This window comes from Mus caroli, unplaced genomic scaffold (assembly GCF_978045245.1).
Source record: "Mus caroli unplaced genomic scaffold, Mus_caroli_1 scaffold_13, whole genome shotgun sequence".
NCBI lineage: Eukaryota > Metazoa > Chordata > Mammalia > Rodentia > Muridae > Mus > Mus caroli.
The window spans coordinates 43,199,060-43,217,178 of record NW_028227268.1 but is presented as its reverse complement, the minus strand read 5'-3'; the positions used below and the strand labels follow the sequence as shown (position 1 = coordinate 43,217,178).

Genomic DNA, 18,119 nt, shown 5'->3' with positions numbered 1-18,119 from the left:
CATGTCTACTTGTGAAAAGACAGAACCAAGATAGAAAAATAATTTCTGTTGTGTTTTTTAAAGAAAACAGTGGGACAGTTGAAATTTTCCTTGTAATGAATCTAGATTGCCCGTTAAGTCATTTAAAATGACAATGTCTAAATGGTTTGGACCATGAATTTTGTAGCTAAATAATAAAACTGACTTTTGCCAGCAGACATGGCACATTTTCTGTGCTTATGTCAGGAAATGAACACTGTACTTTTTCAGGATAAAATAATGCTACCAGCAACTCAATAATGAGCCATGTTGACTTCTGACCCCAGTATTATAAAAGCAGATGCTTACAGTGGCCCACATAATTGCTCAGAATGGATGGTTAGCTTGCTGGTTGGTGTCGCCTTCACTGTGTAAAGGTCAGTCTCTGTATTTTCCAGGTACTTCACATTATTTATGAACCTTTTGAATGACTGTAGTGAAGTTGAAGATGAAAATGCACAAACGGGTGGCAGAAAACGTGGCATGTCTCGGAGGCTGGCATCCCTGAGGCACTGTACAGTGCTTGCAATGTCAAACTTACTCAATGCTAATGTGGACAGTGGACTCATGCACTCCATAGGTGAGATCAAATGAAAGCTACATAAAAAACTGGCCTAGCATGGTGTACAACTTGAATCCCATTAACCAGGAGGAAGGAACAAGAAGATCTCTATGAGTTCAAGGTCAGCCTGGTCTACACAGTGAGTTCCAGGACAGCCAAGACTACCAGTGACCCTGTCTGTAAACAGACAAACAAGCAAGCAAACAAACAGAACCAAAACAGAAATATAAAACCTAGAGAGCTGGGTGGGAAGGATGGCTCAGTGGTTTACAGCACTGGCTGTTCTTCCATGGGACCTAGGTTTAATTTCCAGGCCTCTGTGGTAACCAGGCATACATGTGATTGATACCCAGACATAAGGCATGCAAAACACTCATATACATAAAACATAAAAATCTAGAGTTGACATAACATGCAAAATGAAAATTGCTTCAGTCAGGCTGTTGTGGTAAATTTGCATCTCTCTATCCTTTCAGGCTTAGGTTATCACAAGGATCTTCAGACAAGAGCTACATTTATGGAAGTTCTGACAAAAATCCTTCAACAAGGAACAGAATTCGATACGCTTGCGGAAACGGTGTTGGCAGATCGATTTGAGAGACTTGTGGAACTGGTCACAATGATGGGAGACCAAGGAGAACTCCCTATAGCTATGGCTCTTGCCAATGTGGTCCCTTGTTCTCAGTGGGTAAGTTCATTGAGAAAGTAGGGGAATAGAATGCCTGACATACAGCTAGTGCTTCAAAATAAGTATCCTCATAAGTGGTTATTAAGTGAATTGACAAGATTTAAGAACTGGAAAAAATTATATAATGGAGAGCTGAGACTGTAGCTCATTGGTAGAATGCTTTCCCTAGCACCACAGAAAATCCATCTTGATTGTGCTTGCCTGTGATCTCCGCAACTTGGAGGGTGAAAGCAGGAGGTTCAGAAGTTCAAGGTCCTCCTTGGTTAGATAGGAAGTTTCAGGCCAGTTTGAGCACTGTAAGACTGTCTAAAAAAATAATTAACCACCTTGAGCCATTAAACCTTTTTTCTTAATGTGTTTTGCTTCTAACTGCAGAGAAGTGGTTGGTACTCCTACCCCTGACTAGTTCTTTCTTTCCAACCCAGTGACAAACGTCCATGGAATCACCAATGGGAAGAAATGTAAAACAGCGTTGTCTCTTATCTTTACGTAAAAATAAAGTAATAGTGAACCTAACTATTAGTTGTTAATAGTACTAATCTATAATCTGCGATTTGTGCTCAATAACTATCTCTGCCTTACACACCTTAATTTTTATTTGAAGTATTACATTATCATTGGCATTTGAAATTTGCATTTGAAGGCATGCTGGATGTGGTGGTACACATTCATAATCCTAGCACGTAGCAAGTGGAGGCAAGAGAGAGAAGACTCAGAAGTCATCCTCGGCTACAGAGCAAGTTCAAGGCCAGCTTGGGCTGTATATAAGTCTGTGTCTCCTAACAAAATGGACTGATAAAATACCATAGAAATACATGACTATTTGTCTGTCTACGTTTATTTTGTATTCTGGGGATTGCTGTCAGGGCCTTACTGGTTAGGCAAGTGCTTTGTCGCTGAGCTGCACCCTCTGCCCATCAAACTCCAACATTCTTGGTAATACGTTTGAAAACTTTGAGGAAGCTTTTGTTCATTTTCATTTTAAAAAGCCATGTGGATCCCTGTATTTTTGCTTATGCCTTTAATCCCAGCATGGGGAGGCAAAGGCAGGCAGATCTCTATGAGTTCAAGGTCAGCCTGGTCTACCTGATAAGTTCTAGGCCAGCTATAGCTTACCTAGTGAATCCCTGCCCCCTCCCCCCTTTCTTAAAGTCGTATGGTTTATTTTATCAAAAGAGGAAGGAAGAAAGGAAAAGAAAAAAGACTTTAGTAAGAGTAAACTTCTAATTACTAAAACAATCTTATTTTTTGCCTAAAAACTGTAATGAGAGTGTAAGGAACTGGAAACTGGTTCAGGAAGCTTTCAGAAGACTGGGGTTGGATTCCCAGCTCACATGGTCACTTCACAACCACTTGTAACTCCTGTTTTAGGGGATTGGGTGCTCTCTGTGGCCTCCCTAGGCAAAACAACCATTTACATAAAATTAACAGCAACAGAAATGAAGGAAACCCACCTGTAGCAGAGGCTGGAAGGGTGGTTTGGTGGTTAAGAGTGTTTGCTGCTCTGTAAAAGAAGTGGAGCTGAGGTCCCAGCACTCCCGACAGCTGTAAACACATGCTGCCTAGTACCGAGAAGTGCTACTCATGTGTACGTGCATTGAAAATGCACAGTTAAAAACAGAGAGCCTGTGAGATCGTGGTTTTTATATCTAAAATAAAGCTCACATTCTTTGCCCTATAACCCTGCACTTCACCTGGGCCCTGCCTTATCTGTCTTCAGCTGATGCTGAGGCTCTTCTTGTGTGTGCTCACCTCAAATATGATAACTGTTTCTGCCCTAGAGTACCCTTGCTGCTGCTTTCTAAAATACTTCTGTGGTTGCTTTGATTTGATTCAATTTGGTATTAGTAAAATTATTTAACATGAGCTCTATCCTCTTAGCAATTTTGTTTGTTTGCTAACTTGCTTTATGACAAGAGATGGTCTCACTTTGTGGGTTCTGGCTGGCCTGAAACTCACTGTACACAGGATGACTTCCGACTAGAGATCCTTCTGCCTCTGTTTTCCAAATGCTGGGGCACAGGCATGCATCTCCACAGCTGACTTACTTACAATTGTACTTTTATGCCCGTTTATTAGCAGTACTCACTCCTAAATTATTTTCTTTAAACCTAAAATTTTTTCACACATCTCCAAATGTATTATCAGTAAATATTATAAATTTTTTTAGGATTTAACTGTAATTAAAAGTCATTTAGTAGTTTTCTTAATGAAGAGTGAAGGTCTGGTAGAGTTCTGGTCTAGCACGCATGAGACCCTACTCTTGATCCCTCCTAACACAAGAAAACAACTGTTGATGTAAGTCTGTGAGGCTCTGACTAATATTTCTAAGCTTTATAGCACATGACTTAAAATACCTTTTTTTCTTCTTCTTTTTTCTCTTTTTCTTTTTTGGTTTTTTGAGACAATGTTTCTTTGTGTAATAGCCCTGGCTGTCTTGGACTTGCTGTGTAGACCAGGCTGGCCTGGAACTCAAAGAGAGATCTCTGCCTGCCTCTGACTCCTGAGTACTAGGGTTAAAAGCATGCGCTACCATTCCTGGCTTGACTTAAAAATACCTCTTACGAATTTACTTTTTTGGAGATAGGATCTCTGGTGTAGCCTCGCTGCCTGGAATTCATTGTGCAGAACTAGGATATAGCCTCAAATGCACAAAGTTTCTCTGCCTTCTGTTGCAGGGATTAAAGGCATCCAACATCATACCTCGCCTCAATTACTTAAAAAATTTTTTGAGATTTTATTTCATATATATATAGGTATTTTGCCTGCATGTATGTTTGTGCACCATGTGTATAAAATGCTCAAAGGGGCCAGAAGTGGCTGTTAGATGACCTGAAATTGGAGTTAAAACAGTTCTAACTGCATGTGGATACTGGGGATTGAACTTGGGTCCTCACAAAGAGCAGCCAATGCTCTTAACTGCTGATCTAGTCTCCCAAATTATGTTTTTTTTTTGGCAATTTCGTACATGTAAACAATCTCTCTTGATCACATGCACCAGTGTTTCTCAACCTTCTTAATGCTGTGACTCTATAATATAGTTCTTCATGGTGTGGTGACCACCAACCATAAAATCACTTTCATTGCTACTCCATAACTGTAATTTTGCTATTGTTATGAGTAGTAATGTAAATATCTAATATGCATCATATCTGATATTTAACCCCTATGAAAGGGTCATACGATTCTCAAAGGGGTCTCAACCCATGGGTTGAGAACTGCTGATATACCCTTGGCTCCCCACTCTCCTCCTCCTCCTCCTCCTCCTCCTCCTCCTCCTCCCCCTCCTCTTCCTCCTCCTCCTCCTCCTCCTCTTCTTCTTCTTCTTCTTCTTCTTCTTCTTCTTCTTCTTCTTCTTCTTCTTCTTCTTCTTCTTCTTCTTCTCTCTCTCTCTCTCTTTTTCTTTTAAAAAAAGACAAGATCTCATTATGGCCTATAACTTTTTTTTTTAACTTTATCTGCATTTACTTGATGCTGAATTTATTCCCGGGCCTTGAGTTTTTGTTTCTTCAGTTTCTTCCAGGGTTTCTTTTTCTTCTGTGCTGCCTCTTCTTTGGGCTTTGGAACAATCTGTTGCTTCTCAGTGAGGATCATCTCAATGTGGCAGGGGGAGCACATGTATGGGTGAATCTGGCCATGAGCTCTGTAGGTTTGTTGGCACCCCTTAGGTTCCTTGTTCACCTGGCTGTGTTCAATGACTAGAGCATCTCCGTCTAAACCCAGCATTCTTTTTTGGCCACCATCCAGCCTGTGACCAGGCCCACTGTTTGGGCTGCACCTACCAACACCTACCAACTCCACCATTATTCCGCCAGAATGGCACACATTGCTTCTTTAAAGTGGCATCCTTCAGATACTTGGTGGCTTTGCGGATATGCATACCCTTGATGGCCTGGGCAGTTTCCCGAGTGTTCTTAAAGTGAACATGAAGGTTTGGACCTCTTGATTTGCATGATTTTGTGGGGTTTTTTGGGTCAAGAGAGTAGGGAACCATCTTCACAGGTCACCTCTGACCGCTTACAGGAAGAGTAGCTTGGAACTTTTTAAAAGAAAAACAAAACAAAACAAACAAAAACCTCAAGACCAACCTTATTAGCAGAGCTGTTGAGGAATCCTGGATATCTACTAACAATGTGGTGGGTTTTTCTCCTTGTAACTCTTATGTGACTCAGCCTGGCCTCAGATTTCTGCTCTTCTGCCTTTACTTCCTCAGTACTGTGATTACAAGTGTATACCATCACTTTCTCTAATTAAATTATTTAAAATTTTAAGTTGATTATGTAAATACATGTTTTGAAAGTCAGTTGTTTAGAATTTTTGGGGTTTAGGAGAAAGGATGAGAGTAGAAAGGCATTTACTATGGGGCCTAAAAGCAACAGCTACTGCTGTCTCTCTTTACTATTGTGCTGGAATTGAAACAGCTAACTTCCTGTGCTAGAAAAGCTCCCCCATCCCGCTCCTGATCTCCTGAGCTGGAGCCGAAGCCCGGCAACTTCAGTTTGTCCCTAAATTCTTATCCTTTTTTCTTAACTCATAATGGAGGGTAGATGTCAAAGATGTATTGTGTAACTACAGGGGGGCTTCTGGGGTGTTTATGGTTTGGATTATTCAATTTTTCCCCTTACTCCAGTGTCTTGTTCTTATAATCTTGGGACCAGGCCAGGCTGAGGGCAGGGCTCTGGACCATGATGGACTTTAGTATTATTTGAAGGTTGAGGGTTCTTTTTTTATAGCTACTGGTATTTTCTTTGTCTTCTCTCAATGGTAGGTTTAACAGTGAATTACAGTTTTAATAATTGTAAAACAAAACAAAACCACAAAAACTTTTAAGGAATGAAAAGGTTGTTGTACAAATAATATAACTGTTAGCCTCAATCCTAACTCTAGTTGTATGTAAATCTGACTGAATTTTGGGTTTTAATTATCTAGCTGACCCCCCCTCCATTCTTTTTTTTTTTTAAGATTTATTTATTTATTTTATGTATATGGGTACACTGTAACTGAACACATGGTTGTGAGCCTTCATGTGGTTGTTGGGGATTGAATTTTTAGGACCCTCTGCTTGCTCTGGTTGGCCCTACTTGCTCCAGACGCACCAGAAGAGGGCGTCAGATCTCATTATGGGTGGTTGTGAACCACTATGTGGTTGCTGGGATTTGAACTCAGGACCTTCAGAAGAGCAGTCAGTGCTCTTACCCACTGAGTCATCTCACCAGACCCCCATTCTGATTTTTAAATAATCCCTTAGTATTTTCATTTTTGTTGGTTTTTTTGGCCTTGGTCATATTGCATTTAATCATTTCTACGAATATAGTCTGTTCAAAAATGAACTCTTATTTTATGCTGTAATTTAGCCAGATCCTGATGTCTTTCTGCCTTCTGGTAAAGCCTTAAATCTCTCATCTTTCACTAGTTACTTTTTAGCATTAACAGCTATTAGAAACAGGTATTAAAAGTCATCTTTAATAGACAAAGGTAAATCTTAGGAATAATAAGTTATTGTGTACCTTGATTATTATGAGTTTTAGGTCTGCCCTTTTTCTATCCTTTTACAATTTTTTAAATCTACCTAAGAAAAGTAAAATTGTTCACAGAAACACAATTGTGCTTTGTTACCAGGATGAGCTGGCTCGGGTTCTGGTCACTCTGTTTGATTCCCGGCATTTACTCTACCAGCTGCTCTGGAACATGTTTTCTAAGGAGGTAGAATTGGCAGACTCCATGCAGACTCTTTTTCGAGGCAACAGCTTGGCCAGTAAGATAATGACATTCTGCTTCAAGGTTTGTGTCATTCACTTTGTGTGCGCATGTGCACTAGGTTTGTTGAGAAGAAACTGTTACAGACTGTGTTGGGGGATTGTGTTTTAAATGTAGGATGTGTGGCTATGGCTATTCGATGACTGTGTGTTTCTTTAGGTGTATGGTGCTACTTACCTACAAAAGCTCTTGGACCCTTTATTACGAGTCATTATCACATCTTCGGATTGGCAACATGTTAGCTTTGAAGTGGATCCTACCAGGTTTGTCATCTTGTCACAGTTGCTCCCTTACTCCTCCCCAGTACTGCATGAGGTCACCCTTATCTCATGTTCCTGTCCTTGGTTTTCTGGTGTTTTTCATAAAGACGATATGTCACTGTGTAGCCCAGCCTGTCCTTAAACCTGTACTCTTCCTGACTTGGCTCTTCTACATGCTAGGAAGTGCCTAACCACTAAGCCTATTCCCAACCTTAGCAGAAATCTCCTGGGGTTACAGCCCTTCTCTTCACTCTTAAAAGGTTTGAAGTTTTTACACAAAGGTTAATGCAAATACATTTTTTCCTTAAAGAATAAAAACATTAATAGATATCATTAAAGGCATCATTGAGTTCCGCCTATGGATACTGTTGTGGTTTACTCCAGTCTATCCTTTTTCCATTATTTTGTATAAACATATATGTAATTTTAGAAGATGTATACTGTATTGTAATTGCTTAATTTTAAAAGGTAATAAAATAAATCTGTGGTTTACAACCTAATTCTTTTGGTTTGGTCATAGGCCTTAGATCTCTCTGTGAAAGTTTATGAAGATTACTGTTACTCTTTTATAACACTGTGCTGCACAGTGTGAGATAGTTTAGCTCTGTTACTGTTGATGCAGTAGCATAGCCTTTGACTTTGCCATAACTTCCTTATTATTGGGGTTTTGAAACAGGATCTCACAGCATAATTGTGGCTGTCCTGGAGCACGCTATGTAGACAAGGTTGGCCTGGAACTCACAGAGATTCACCTGCCTCTTCCCCTTAAGTGCTACAGTCATATGCTACCACGCCCAGACCAACGTCCTTATTAGTATTCTAACATTGTCTTTTCCACACTCAAGCTGTTTGCAGTGGAAATGATTTTTCTAAATGCAAATGGGGCTTTTGTTTTTTTGTTTTGTTTTAGTGATGTTGATAATTGTATGTGAGCCCTTCTACATGCTAGGAAGTGCCTAACCACTAAGCCTATTCCCAACCTTAGCAGAAATCTTTTTGATGCTTATTTTGTGAGAAGTCATCAGCAGTCTGCTGTTGACAGCAAAATGCAGCACAGATTGTTGCTTTGTCTGAGCCACCTTTACCTCACTCACCGTGTTCATTTTATAGTCACTCTAAGCTCCAAGGAAAAGTACATAGTTTTAAAATATTCTTGCACAAGGTCCTATGGGATTAGAGATGCCTAATTAATAATGTTTCTTATGTCTGTTTTTAAGAAATATTATTTTGTGCATGTGCTTGATATATGTTTGCGGTATACATGTAAAGGTCAGAGTATACTTCCAAGAATCAAACTCAGATCAACAGGTTTTCTTGGCAAGTCTCTTTATACATTGAGCCATCTTGCCAACTCAGCCCTTCATTTCTGACCATGTTAAAAAAATCAAGAAGGCAGACTAAGCATATGGCTAATGGCTGAGTGGTAGATAACTTGCCTAGTAGCATGAGCCCTTGGTTCCTTCCATCTTCAGCAACACACACACACACATACACACATACACACACACACACACACACACAACCTAAGAAGATATAAGGAAGGGAGACATCCATAAATCAGCTGTAACTTTCATTTTAGATAAAAAATGACTTTCGAGGGGTTGGAGAAATGACTCACTGATGAACAGCACTTGATGTCCTTCTAGGGGACTTCTCTCTCTGTTCAGTTCCCAACATCCATATCAGGTGGCTGATAGCTACCTATAAGTGCAGTTCCAAGGTATCTCCTGGCCTTAGAGGGCACCTGAATGTGTGGCATGCATTCACACAGATTCACACATATAAATGAAACCCTTTAGCTTGGTGAAAGAGACCTTAGATCCCCAGGTACATAGGATTGTTTACACTTGAGCCTGTGACCCACTCTGACAAGTCAAGATTTTGAAAGTCTATTCTCCTATGTTCACAGGAAGAAAAAGTGGCTAAGAATTGTGAGGGGCTGAGGACATAGCTCAGTGATGGATGCTTGACACAAATGCAGAAGGCTTTGGGTTAGCTCCCTAGGGAAAGCTGGAAATAGAAAAGAAAAGGAAAGGAGGGGGCCGGGGAGAGGGAAGGAGAGGGGATGTGGGGGAAGATAGAGGGCCAGAGGAACAAGAGGAAGAAGTGAGAGACAGATTGGCTGAAAGAAAGAAAAACACCTAGCACAGGTGGTTTAGATTGTGTTTGGTTTTTGCCATTCTGGGAATCAAACTATGGGCTCACATATGCTGTAGAAGTTTCCTGCCACTGAGCTACATCTCTAGCTGGCAATAACTTGTCAGAGGGCTGAGGTCCCAAGGCAAACCACCATTCCAAAACTTGAGTTGAGAAACAGCTGAATACAGAGTGGCAGAGCTTACCACAAGAGAGAGCTGCTGGAGCCAGTAACCAGTAGGGGTGCTTAGACCGTAATTAATGGACCTGCTTAAGCAGTAGACTTCCTGGGGCCCAGGCTGAGGGCTACCCCGCCTTTACTCCACAAGGCTGGCTGAGTTTCCAGGAGGAGGTGAGAGAGACAAGCTTGGTGCTTTGGACAGGGGAACAGAATCATTTCAGATACGCTCATTGGATTCTGTTATTCCTAGCCAATGTATGTTTCAAGAGAAAAACACTCTTTCCTAGCCTTATCTGACCTAGAGAATGGGCTTTTAGCTACCTTTGACCCTTCCACCACACCCATAGCCTTTCTGTCTCACATATGGAGAAAGATATGGACAAAAGCTAAGTCCTTCTGAAGGATTCAAGGACTTTGAAGTTCTGAGACTTTGGTCCAGCATACAACAACGGAGCTAGAAACTTACAGCATTAAACAGACATCAGAAGGGGAGAACGATATTCTAAACTCACATGTTATGAAGTTTAAGGAAGAGGAGGGCATCAGCATGGGCTTCCTGGGCAAGCATAAGTCCCAGATCCCATGTGAATCGCCTGCAGGGTAGCCTGGTGGTTACTTCCTCCCTTCTGATGCTTGATGGTGCCTTGTGGGGCAGTGAGAGCCAGTCCTGAAGTCCTGAGTTCTAGATGGAGCAGTTCTGTTTCTTTAGACTTTTAATTCAGGTGAGGCTTCCGTGAGTGAGTGAGTGAGTGAGTGAGTGAGTGAGTGAGTGAGTGAATGAGTGAGCGAGTGAGCTGTGTTTGCATCAGTTCCACTCCAGCTTTTCCTGGCTTCCTCCAACTACCTACTTGCAAATGTAGGAAGCCTTCTAGAATTGTTTTACTCTGTGTGTGTGTGTATACATGTACATGCACACACGTGTGTAAATTTTTATATGCACATGACCTACTTCATCCAATTACATTGCCCTTATTTGCATATGTTTAGGACTGAAAAGTTAGGATTGAGGTCTCATTTTGAAATAAAATAGCAATACCAGGAAAAAAAATCTGGGTCTCCCTCCCTAAGTACCTATCGGTTACCTGTAGTTCTTCTAGAAGTGGAACCTTGTTAAAATCTTCTCCCATTCACAGAGGCGTGGGCACAGTATTTTCTTTGCAGGTCTCAAACAGGCAGCCTGAGAGTTCATGAGAACATCCCTGGTTTGTTGAAAAGACACTGTTAAGTAGTAGTTGACCAGGTCCTCATGTTTTTTTACAGTCATTCCCCTTTTTCCTTCATGTTTCCTGAGCCTTAGGCATAAGGTTGTATTATACCTAAGGCATAACCAGACAGCCCACACTCACTGACTTAATCTCTGCATTTTGACCACCATAGTTCTCTCTAATAATCTAAAAAACTGTGGCTATGGTCCCCACCTACTAGATTAGCTCAGGTTGAGCATCCAGAAGTCAGAAAGATCCCAAGAACTAAAGCTTTTTGAACATGGTGCTGGCACTCACTAATGTTGAAATTACCGGCATGAGCTCATTCTGAAGGCCACACTACGGTGGGTGGAGAGAGGCCTGCCGCCTACAAGTTGTCCTTGAGCCTGCCTCTCCCTCCCTCCCTCCCTCCTCTCTCTCTCTCTCTCTCTCTCTCTCTCTCTCTCTCTCTCTCTCTCTCTCTTTCTCTCTCTCTCTCCATACAAATGAATAATTAAAAAAAATCCACAAAAAATTCTCAAATATGTAATATCTATGGCTGATCTTTATGTTAAATTCTGGTTTCCTCCAAATTGTTTTTTTTTTGTAGTTTTGAATGGGTCCTGTACTCCATGCTGGCCTCAAACTTGCTACCAAACTAAGAATGACCTGAAGGTCATTCTTTTAGTCCTCCTGTGGGCACCTTCTGAGTTTTGGAATTTCAATTTGGGTTTGTTAGTTTGTTTTAGAGACTTGGCCATTACTGTATAGTTGAGGCTGGCCTCAAACTTATGGCAGTCACTGTCTCCTTATGAATACTGAAATTAGTGGGAGCCATGCACTTGCTGTTATAACTGCTCCTTTTTTCTTCTTCTTCTTTTTTTTGTAGCAAATTTGTTGTTTATTTCAGTGAGGATCAGGTCTTGTGAGGGGTGATTTTGTTTCAGTAGTCATGTATGTTTGGTTTTCCCTTTCCTTTGTTACAGGTTAGAACCCTCTGAGAGCCTTGAGGAGAACCAGAGGAACCTCCTTCAGATGACAGAGAAGTTCTTCCATGCCATCATCAGCTCTTCCTCAGAATTCCCCTCACAGCTTCGAAGTGTCTGCCATTGTTTGTACCAGGTATGCTGAAAGTTGGAGATTGCCACTCTAAGTCCAAAGCCAACTGAGAGGAGTGTCGTGTGCAGAGTCAGCTGCTGACCATCATTTGGACACGTACTATAATGTAGGATAGAGAGGTAGCTAAGTAGGTAAGAACACAGCTGCTCTCACAGAGGACCCAGGTTTGGTGTCCGTTACCCACATGGTGGTTCACAACCATCTTTAACTCCAGTCTCAGGGGAGCTCGGGCTGTCTTCTGACCTCCTCAGGCACCGGGCATGCATGTGGTGCATATACATACAATCAGGCAAAACACCTACACACAGAGGATAAAATAAACCTAAAAATAAATCTTAAAGAGCTATCATTAGATTGGTGTCACATTTTCTTCAGAGATATTTAAAGAACTTTAAGGAAAACAAATTAGTCTTCCTTGTGTTGAAAGCAACTAATAATTCACGATGTGTACTGAAATGAGGTATAGTATGCCTTTTTGCTTATCTTTTGCCTAAATTACTTACAGAAACTTTCCCACTGGAGGCAAATTCATTGCTTTTTTTGCAGTATAAATGATTTGAACTGTAATTTTGGCTTCTCCTATTAAGAGATCACTGGTTTATCTCCTGCTTTCTCAGGTTAGGCTAATTGTCATATGTATTTCATGTAAAGTACTGCTTGTAAGATAGAGACCACCACCATGCAGTAGCTAACAGACTTTCTAACCCTGTCACAGCAGATAGTGCTGTTGAATTTAGATGTCCAGAGTGATTCCCTCTGTGTTGAAAGAATAAGGCCTGTGTTCTTCTGTAACTTCTGTTTTTGAATTGGGTATACGGTTTTAGGAATAATTTATTTATTCCGAGGGATTGCCTATAAATCTGTATTAATTTTTCAAATATGGAAAAGAAAACCCAGTATAGGTCCTGGGTTTTGGAATAAGGGTACAATAGGGAAAGGACTTAAACATTTACCAGAACTCATGTATTTCTCTGACTTTGCAGTTTTTTTTTTTTTTTTTTTTTGGCTTGCAGCTTTAGTTGCTTAGAGACATTAACATCATCAGTGAAACCACCATTTAAAAAAGCTGCATGAGGCTGCTATGTGAGTTTTTCTCCATTGCTATTTAAAAAGATATATCTCAGTGTCTATAAAAAGAAAACTTTGCATACATAAAAATATAAAATATACTTAGCATTCAATTTCTGGACGTGTTGTAACTTTACTGCCTTTTCAGAAAGCTCTGGGAAGCTTAGGAAGCTCCACATAGGTCATCCCCCTAGTCGGGTGTGCAGCTACAGGGTGGGTTAACTAGACTGTGATGGGTCATCCACCTAGTCGGGTGTGCAGCTACAGGGTGGGTTAACTAGACTGTGATGGGTCATCCCCCTAGTCGGGTGTGCAGCTACAGGGTGGGTTAACTAGACTGTGATGGGTCATCCCCCTAGTCGGGTGTGCAGCTACAGGGTGGGTTAACTAGACTGTGATGGGTCATCCCCCTAGTCGGGTGTGCAGCTACAGGGTGGGTTAACTAGACTGTGATGGGTCATCCCTCTAGTCGGGTGTGCAGCTACAGGGTGGGTTAACTAGACTGTGATGGGTCATCCACCTAGTCGGGTGTGCAGCTACAGGGTGGGTTAACTAGACTGTGATGGGTCATCCCTCTAGTCGGGTGTGCAGCTACAGGGTGGGTTAACTAGACTGTGATGGGTCATCCCTCTAGTCGGGTGTGCAGCTACAGGGTGGGTTAACTAGACTGTGATGGGTCATCCCCCTAGTCGGGTGTGCAGCTACAGGGTGGGTTAACTAGACTGTGATGGGTCATCCACCTAGTCGAGTGTGCAGCTACAGGGTGGGTTAACTAGACTGTGATGGGTCATCCCTCTAGTCGGGTGTGCAGCTACAGGGTGGGTTAACTAGACTGTGATGGGTCATCCCCCTAGTCGGGTGTGCAGCTACAGGGTGGGTTAACTAGACTGTGATGGGTCATCCCTCTAGTCGGGTGTGCAGCTACAGGGTGGGTTAACTAGACTGTGATGGGTCATCCCTCTAGTCGGGTGTGCAGCTACAGGGTGGGTTAACTAGACTGTGATGGGTCATCCCTCTAGTCGGGTGTGCAGCTACAGGGTGGGTTAACTAGACTGTGATGGGTCATCCCTCTAGTCGGGTGTGCAGCTACAGGGTGGGTTAACTAGACTGTGATGGGTCATCCCCCTAGTCGGGTGTGCAGCTACAGGGTGGGTTAACTAGACTGTGATGGGTCATCCCTCTAGTCGGGTGTGCAGCTACAGGGTGGGTTAACTAGACTGTGATGCGTCATCCCTCTAGTCGGGTGTGCAGCTACAGGGTGGGTTAACTAGACTGTGATGGGTCATCCCTCTAGTCGGGTGTGCAGCTACAGGGTGGGTTAACTAGACTGTGATGCGTCATCCCTCTAGTCGGGTGTGCAGCTACAGGGTGGGTTAACTAGACTGTGATGCGTCATCCCTCTAGTCGGGTGTGCAGCTACAGGGTGGGTTAACTAGACTGTGATGGGTCATCCCTCTAGTCGGGTGTGCAGCTACAGGGTGGGTTAACTAGACTGTGATGGGTCATCCCCCTAGTCGGGTGTGCAGCTACAGGGTGGGTTAACTAGACTGTGATGGGTCATCCACCTAGTCGGGTGTGCAGCTACAGGGTGGGTTAACTAGACTGTGATGGGTCATCCCTCTAGTCGGGTGTGCAGCTACAGGGTGGGTTAACTAGACTGTGATGGGTCATCCACCTAGTCGGGTGTGCAGCTACAGGGTGGGTTAACTAGACTGTGATGGGTCATCCCTCTAGTCGGGTGTGCAGCTACAGGGTGGGTTAACTAGACTGTGATGGGTCATCCCCCTAGTCGGGTGTGCAGCTACAGGGTGGGTTAACTAGACTGTGATAGGTCATCCCCCTAGTCGAGTGTGCTGATCACACTCTCTGCCTACTAGACTTTAATAGAAACTCTTCATGTGGCTGATCCCATAATGAAAAATGTATTTGTATCATCAGCAAACTTGGGCACCAGTTTGAGAGCACTATACTAGTAAAGTAAAGAGAACTGGACACTTAATAAGTATGTGGGAAATATTTCATTAAGGAATAAATGTATCATTTCTACACATTTAAGTAAGCAGGATTCTTGCCAGCCTTCCTAGTTAGGTTTGTAAGGAACTGTGAACACAGGAAGTGCTGACTGGTGGCTCACTCTGTGCTGCCCTGTGCTGTGCTGCTTAGCGCGCACTTGACAGCAGCCTGCATTGCCTGCACTGCAGTTAGCACATTAAAGCTTCACGGAAACACCATGCAGATGTTACTTACGTAAGCATTACTTGTAGTGGGTAAAATTAGTGCAGACTACCATGGAGCAAAGGTTTTGTTGTAAGTAAGATTTTGGTTTTTCATGAGCAAATGTTACAGGGACCAAAGACAAAGATAGAAATAAAAAAGCTTCAGACCCAATACGTTTTTCATTGAGTCTCTGGTCTCTGTCCTTAACTCTGTCCTCCCTCCCTCCCTCCCTCCAGACCTCCCTCCAGACCTCCCTCCAGACCTCCCTCCAGACCTCCCTCCTTCCCTTCCCTTCCTTCCTTCCTTCCTTCCTTCCTTCCTTCCTTCCTTCCTTCCTTCCTTCTTTTGTTCCTCTTTGGGCTTTGCTTGCCCTTGTAGCTTTGGCAGTGACATAATGGCGTCCTTGTACTTTTATGCTCTGCTGGGAAGGATGGGAACACATTTTTTCTTTTTCTTAGTAAACATAGCTCCTTTGAGGATTTACTGGGGAAACTTTGGAAGCTAAGTGAGTATATTGCTAGCTGATTTTTACTTGAGTTCAGATTTGGTTTTTCAGGCTTTTTTGTATCTTGTAATCAGCTCTATATATTTTCCTTCTTAGAAAAGATGGTTAATGCTATGTAAGAATAATACATAATACAATAATAGTTATAATATGTATGACAGATTTATTTTTTGTCTCTTCTAACCCCTTTATTTTTTATTAGATATTTTCTGTATGACAGATTTATAATTAAACTTTTTCTCATATACTATTTCTTTTCTTTCTGATAAATTTGGAACAAAGAGAAAATAATTTCTAGAGTGAATGTTCAGTTCTGATGAGAAAGATGGGAAATAGCTACTGTGATCTTAAGTAAGCATTGTCTTTCCCACTTCACGTGAGGTTATACATGTGTGTTAAAGCTCAATGGTAGCTGCATAACATAATTGAAAAAAATCTGGATATTTACATGGTTATACTTTTGTAAACTGCCTTAAAGCCTGAAGCAAAGCACACTGAGATGAGCTTTTACCTCTGCTTCCTAGGCCTAGGATGGTGCTGGCGTCTAGGTATACAAGAGCTGCTAGATGGATGGGTGGATGGCGGGTGGATGGTGGGTGAATGGATGAATGGATGGATGGATTTAAAACTGAAGGGTTTCAATATCTTAGAAATCTGGATCAAAAAATTTGTATTATGGTTAAGTTGTTTTGAGAAAGTGTCTTTTTTGCCCAGGTTTGCCTTGAACTCTTGATTTTCTTCCATTCACCTCCCAAAGGCTAGGATTACAGGCATTTACCACCATAACTGGGTCTTATCCTAATTTTTTAAAATATTTTAAAAAAATAATTGGTATAATCTAATCAGAAGTTTTAACTTTGAAGAAGTCTTTATTCTAGAGATGGAGCTGTGGTGAGACTGACACCTGTGTGGGTTTACATGGATGGTTTGGACTTTTACATGGGAAAGGGCAGTCTGGTAAATCGCCATCTATAATGAATGACATTTCTAATCAGATTTAAATTTGAATCTACAATATTATCTTCAATTTCTTAACTTTGGTATTAATAAACTTTTTTTCCTAGTTGATGCTAACATTCTTTTTCCAAATACAGCGGCTTTCAATAAACTTAGCACCATTTTAGGGATCACTCTGTGGGCATTGGAAGATGTGAGATTATAACAGCACTCCATTTAAAAGATGGAGTTCAGAGTCTCTAAACTTTGTTTTCTGCATATCTAGCCATTTAATTTTTTTATTTAATAACATAATTAACTGCTAGGTGTTGGAAAAATAACTCTTAAGTCAATTGAAGGATACACAGAGAAGTATTTTATATATCAGAAAAAATTATGTAGACACAATGTTTTCAGTGTGTGGTCTACTTCATAATAAATATTTTAAGTAAAATTTATCAAAAGCTAGGAATTGACTCAAGTATAAATATTCCTGAGATTGCTTGAGGACAGCTTTTCCATGACTTATAGCCAGAAATAGTAGACATGATTGGGTCTCACCATTTCTTGCTGTTTATTTTATGCTTGGCTTAAAAGTGTAATAAAAATTAAAATCCAGGATTAAACTTCATCCCTCAAAATTCAGTTGATTTCTGCCTTTCTGTTGGTTCCATTTGTGTTACATTTTACCGTGAAGTTTGTGTACAAGCCAACATTGTTTTTGTTGCTGTCTGTAGCCGGTGCTGTGACTTGTTTGTGCTCATCTCTGTTCTGTAGGCAACTTGCCACTCCCTACTGAATAAAGCTACAGTAAAAGAAAGAAAGGAAAACAAAAAATCAGTAAGTTTGGAGAACTTTTTATTAGCTGTTTCTTTCAAAGCAAACCCCAAATCTTTGCTATTTGTTAAGAACATCTTCACTTCAGCTATTTGACCTTCACTGTGAAATCATTCTACTAATTCTGGCACAAAATAGCTCTCATTTCGATTAACCCTGGAATTAAGTTACATTGAAACATTCTCTGTGTTCCTTTGGTTTGATTTACTCCAAAGGTATTTTTTTGTGCATTTATTTATTACATTGAATATCCTTGATCTAATTTTATTGTTATTTTTAAAATTATAAATGAATGAGAAAGAAACTTAATTTCAAGGCCTTAGGGGATGCTGACTGTCTTCATTCTTGCTTCTCGTTTGCAGGTCATGTGAGTGGTTTCTTTTTCTAGAAACAAAAGCATTTCTTGATAAATACATTGTGGGTAGAAATGTGACCTTCTCCTGCCCCACAGACATTAAATTCAGGATGCACATGCTAGAGCTACCAAAACCAAGGATCATTTCCTAACTCTAATCTCAAAGTTACTAAATTTTAATGTTTACTCCTTATATTTTTACCTTGATAGTATCAGCCACCCCTGATTTAGACATTTGTGCTTAGATCATAGAAATATTAATGCTGATGTTCCTTTTACCTCAGAGGAAATACACA

General features: G+C 41.2%; 1 protein-coding gene across 6 annotated transcripts in view; it reads left to right on the top strand.

Annotated features, from left to right (window-relative positions):
* Positions 1-18,119, top strand: part of Nf1 (neurofibromin 1) — a 247,835-nt gene that overhangs the window by 114,081 nt on the left and 115,635 nt on the right. For 4 of the 6 annotated variants that reach the window (XM_029483491.2, XM_085829768.1, XM_029483492.2 and 1 more), the window contains 6 exons: positions 417-598; positions 1,057-1,268; positions 6,888-7,049; positions 7,185-7,288; positions 11,773-11,908; positions 17,409-17,471. In XM_029483491.2, the coding sequence (XP_029339351.1) occupies positions 417-598; positions 1,057-1,268; positions 6,888-7,049; positions 7,185-7,288; positions 11,773-11,908; positions 17,409-17,471 (859 nt within the window). The remainder of the gene's footprint in view (positions 1-416; positions 599-1,056; positions 1,269-6,887; positions 7,050-7,184; positions 7,289-11,772; positions 11,909-17,408; positions 17,472-18,119) is intronic. The other 2 variants (XM_029483494.2, XM_029483493.2) reach the window with 1 other exon arrangement.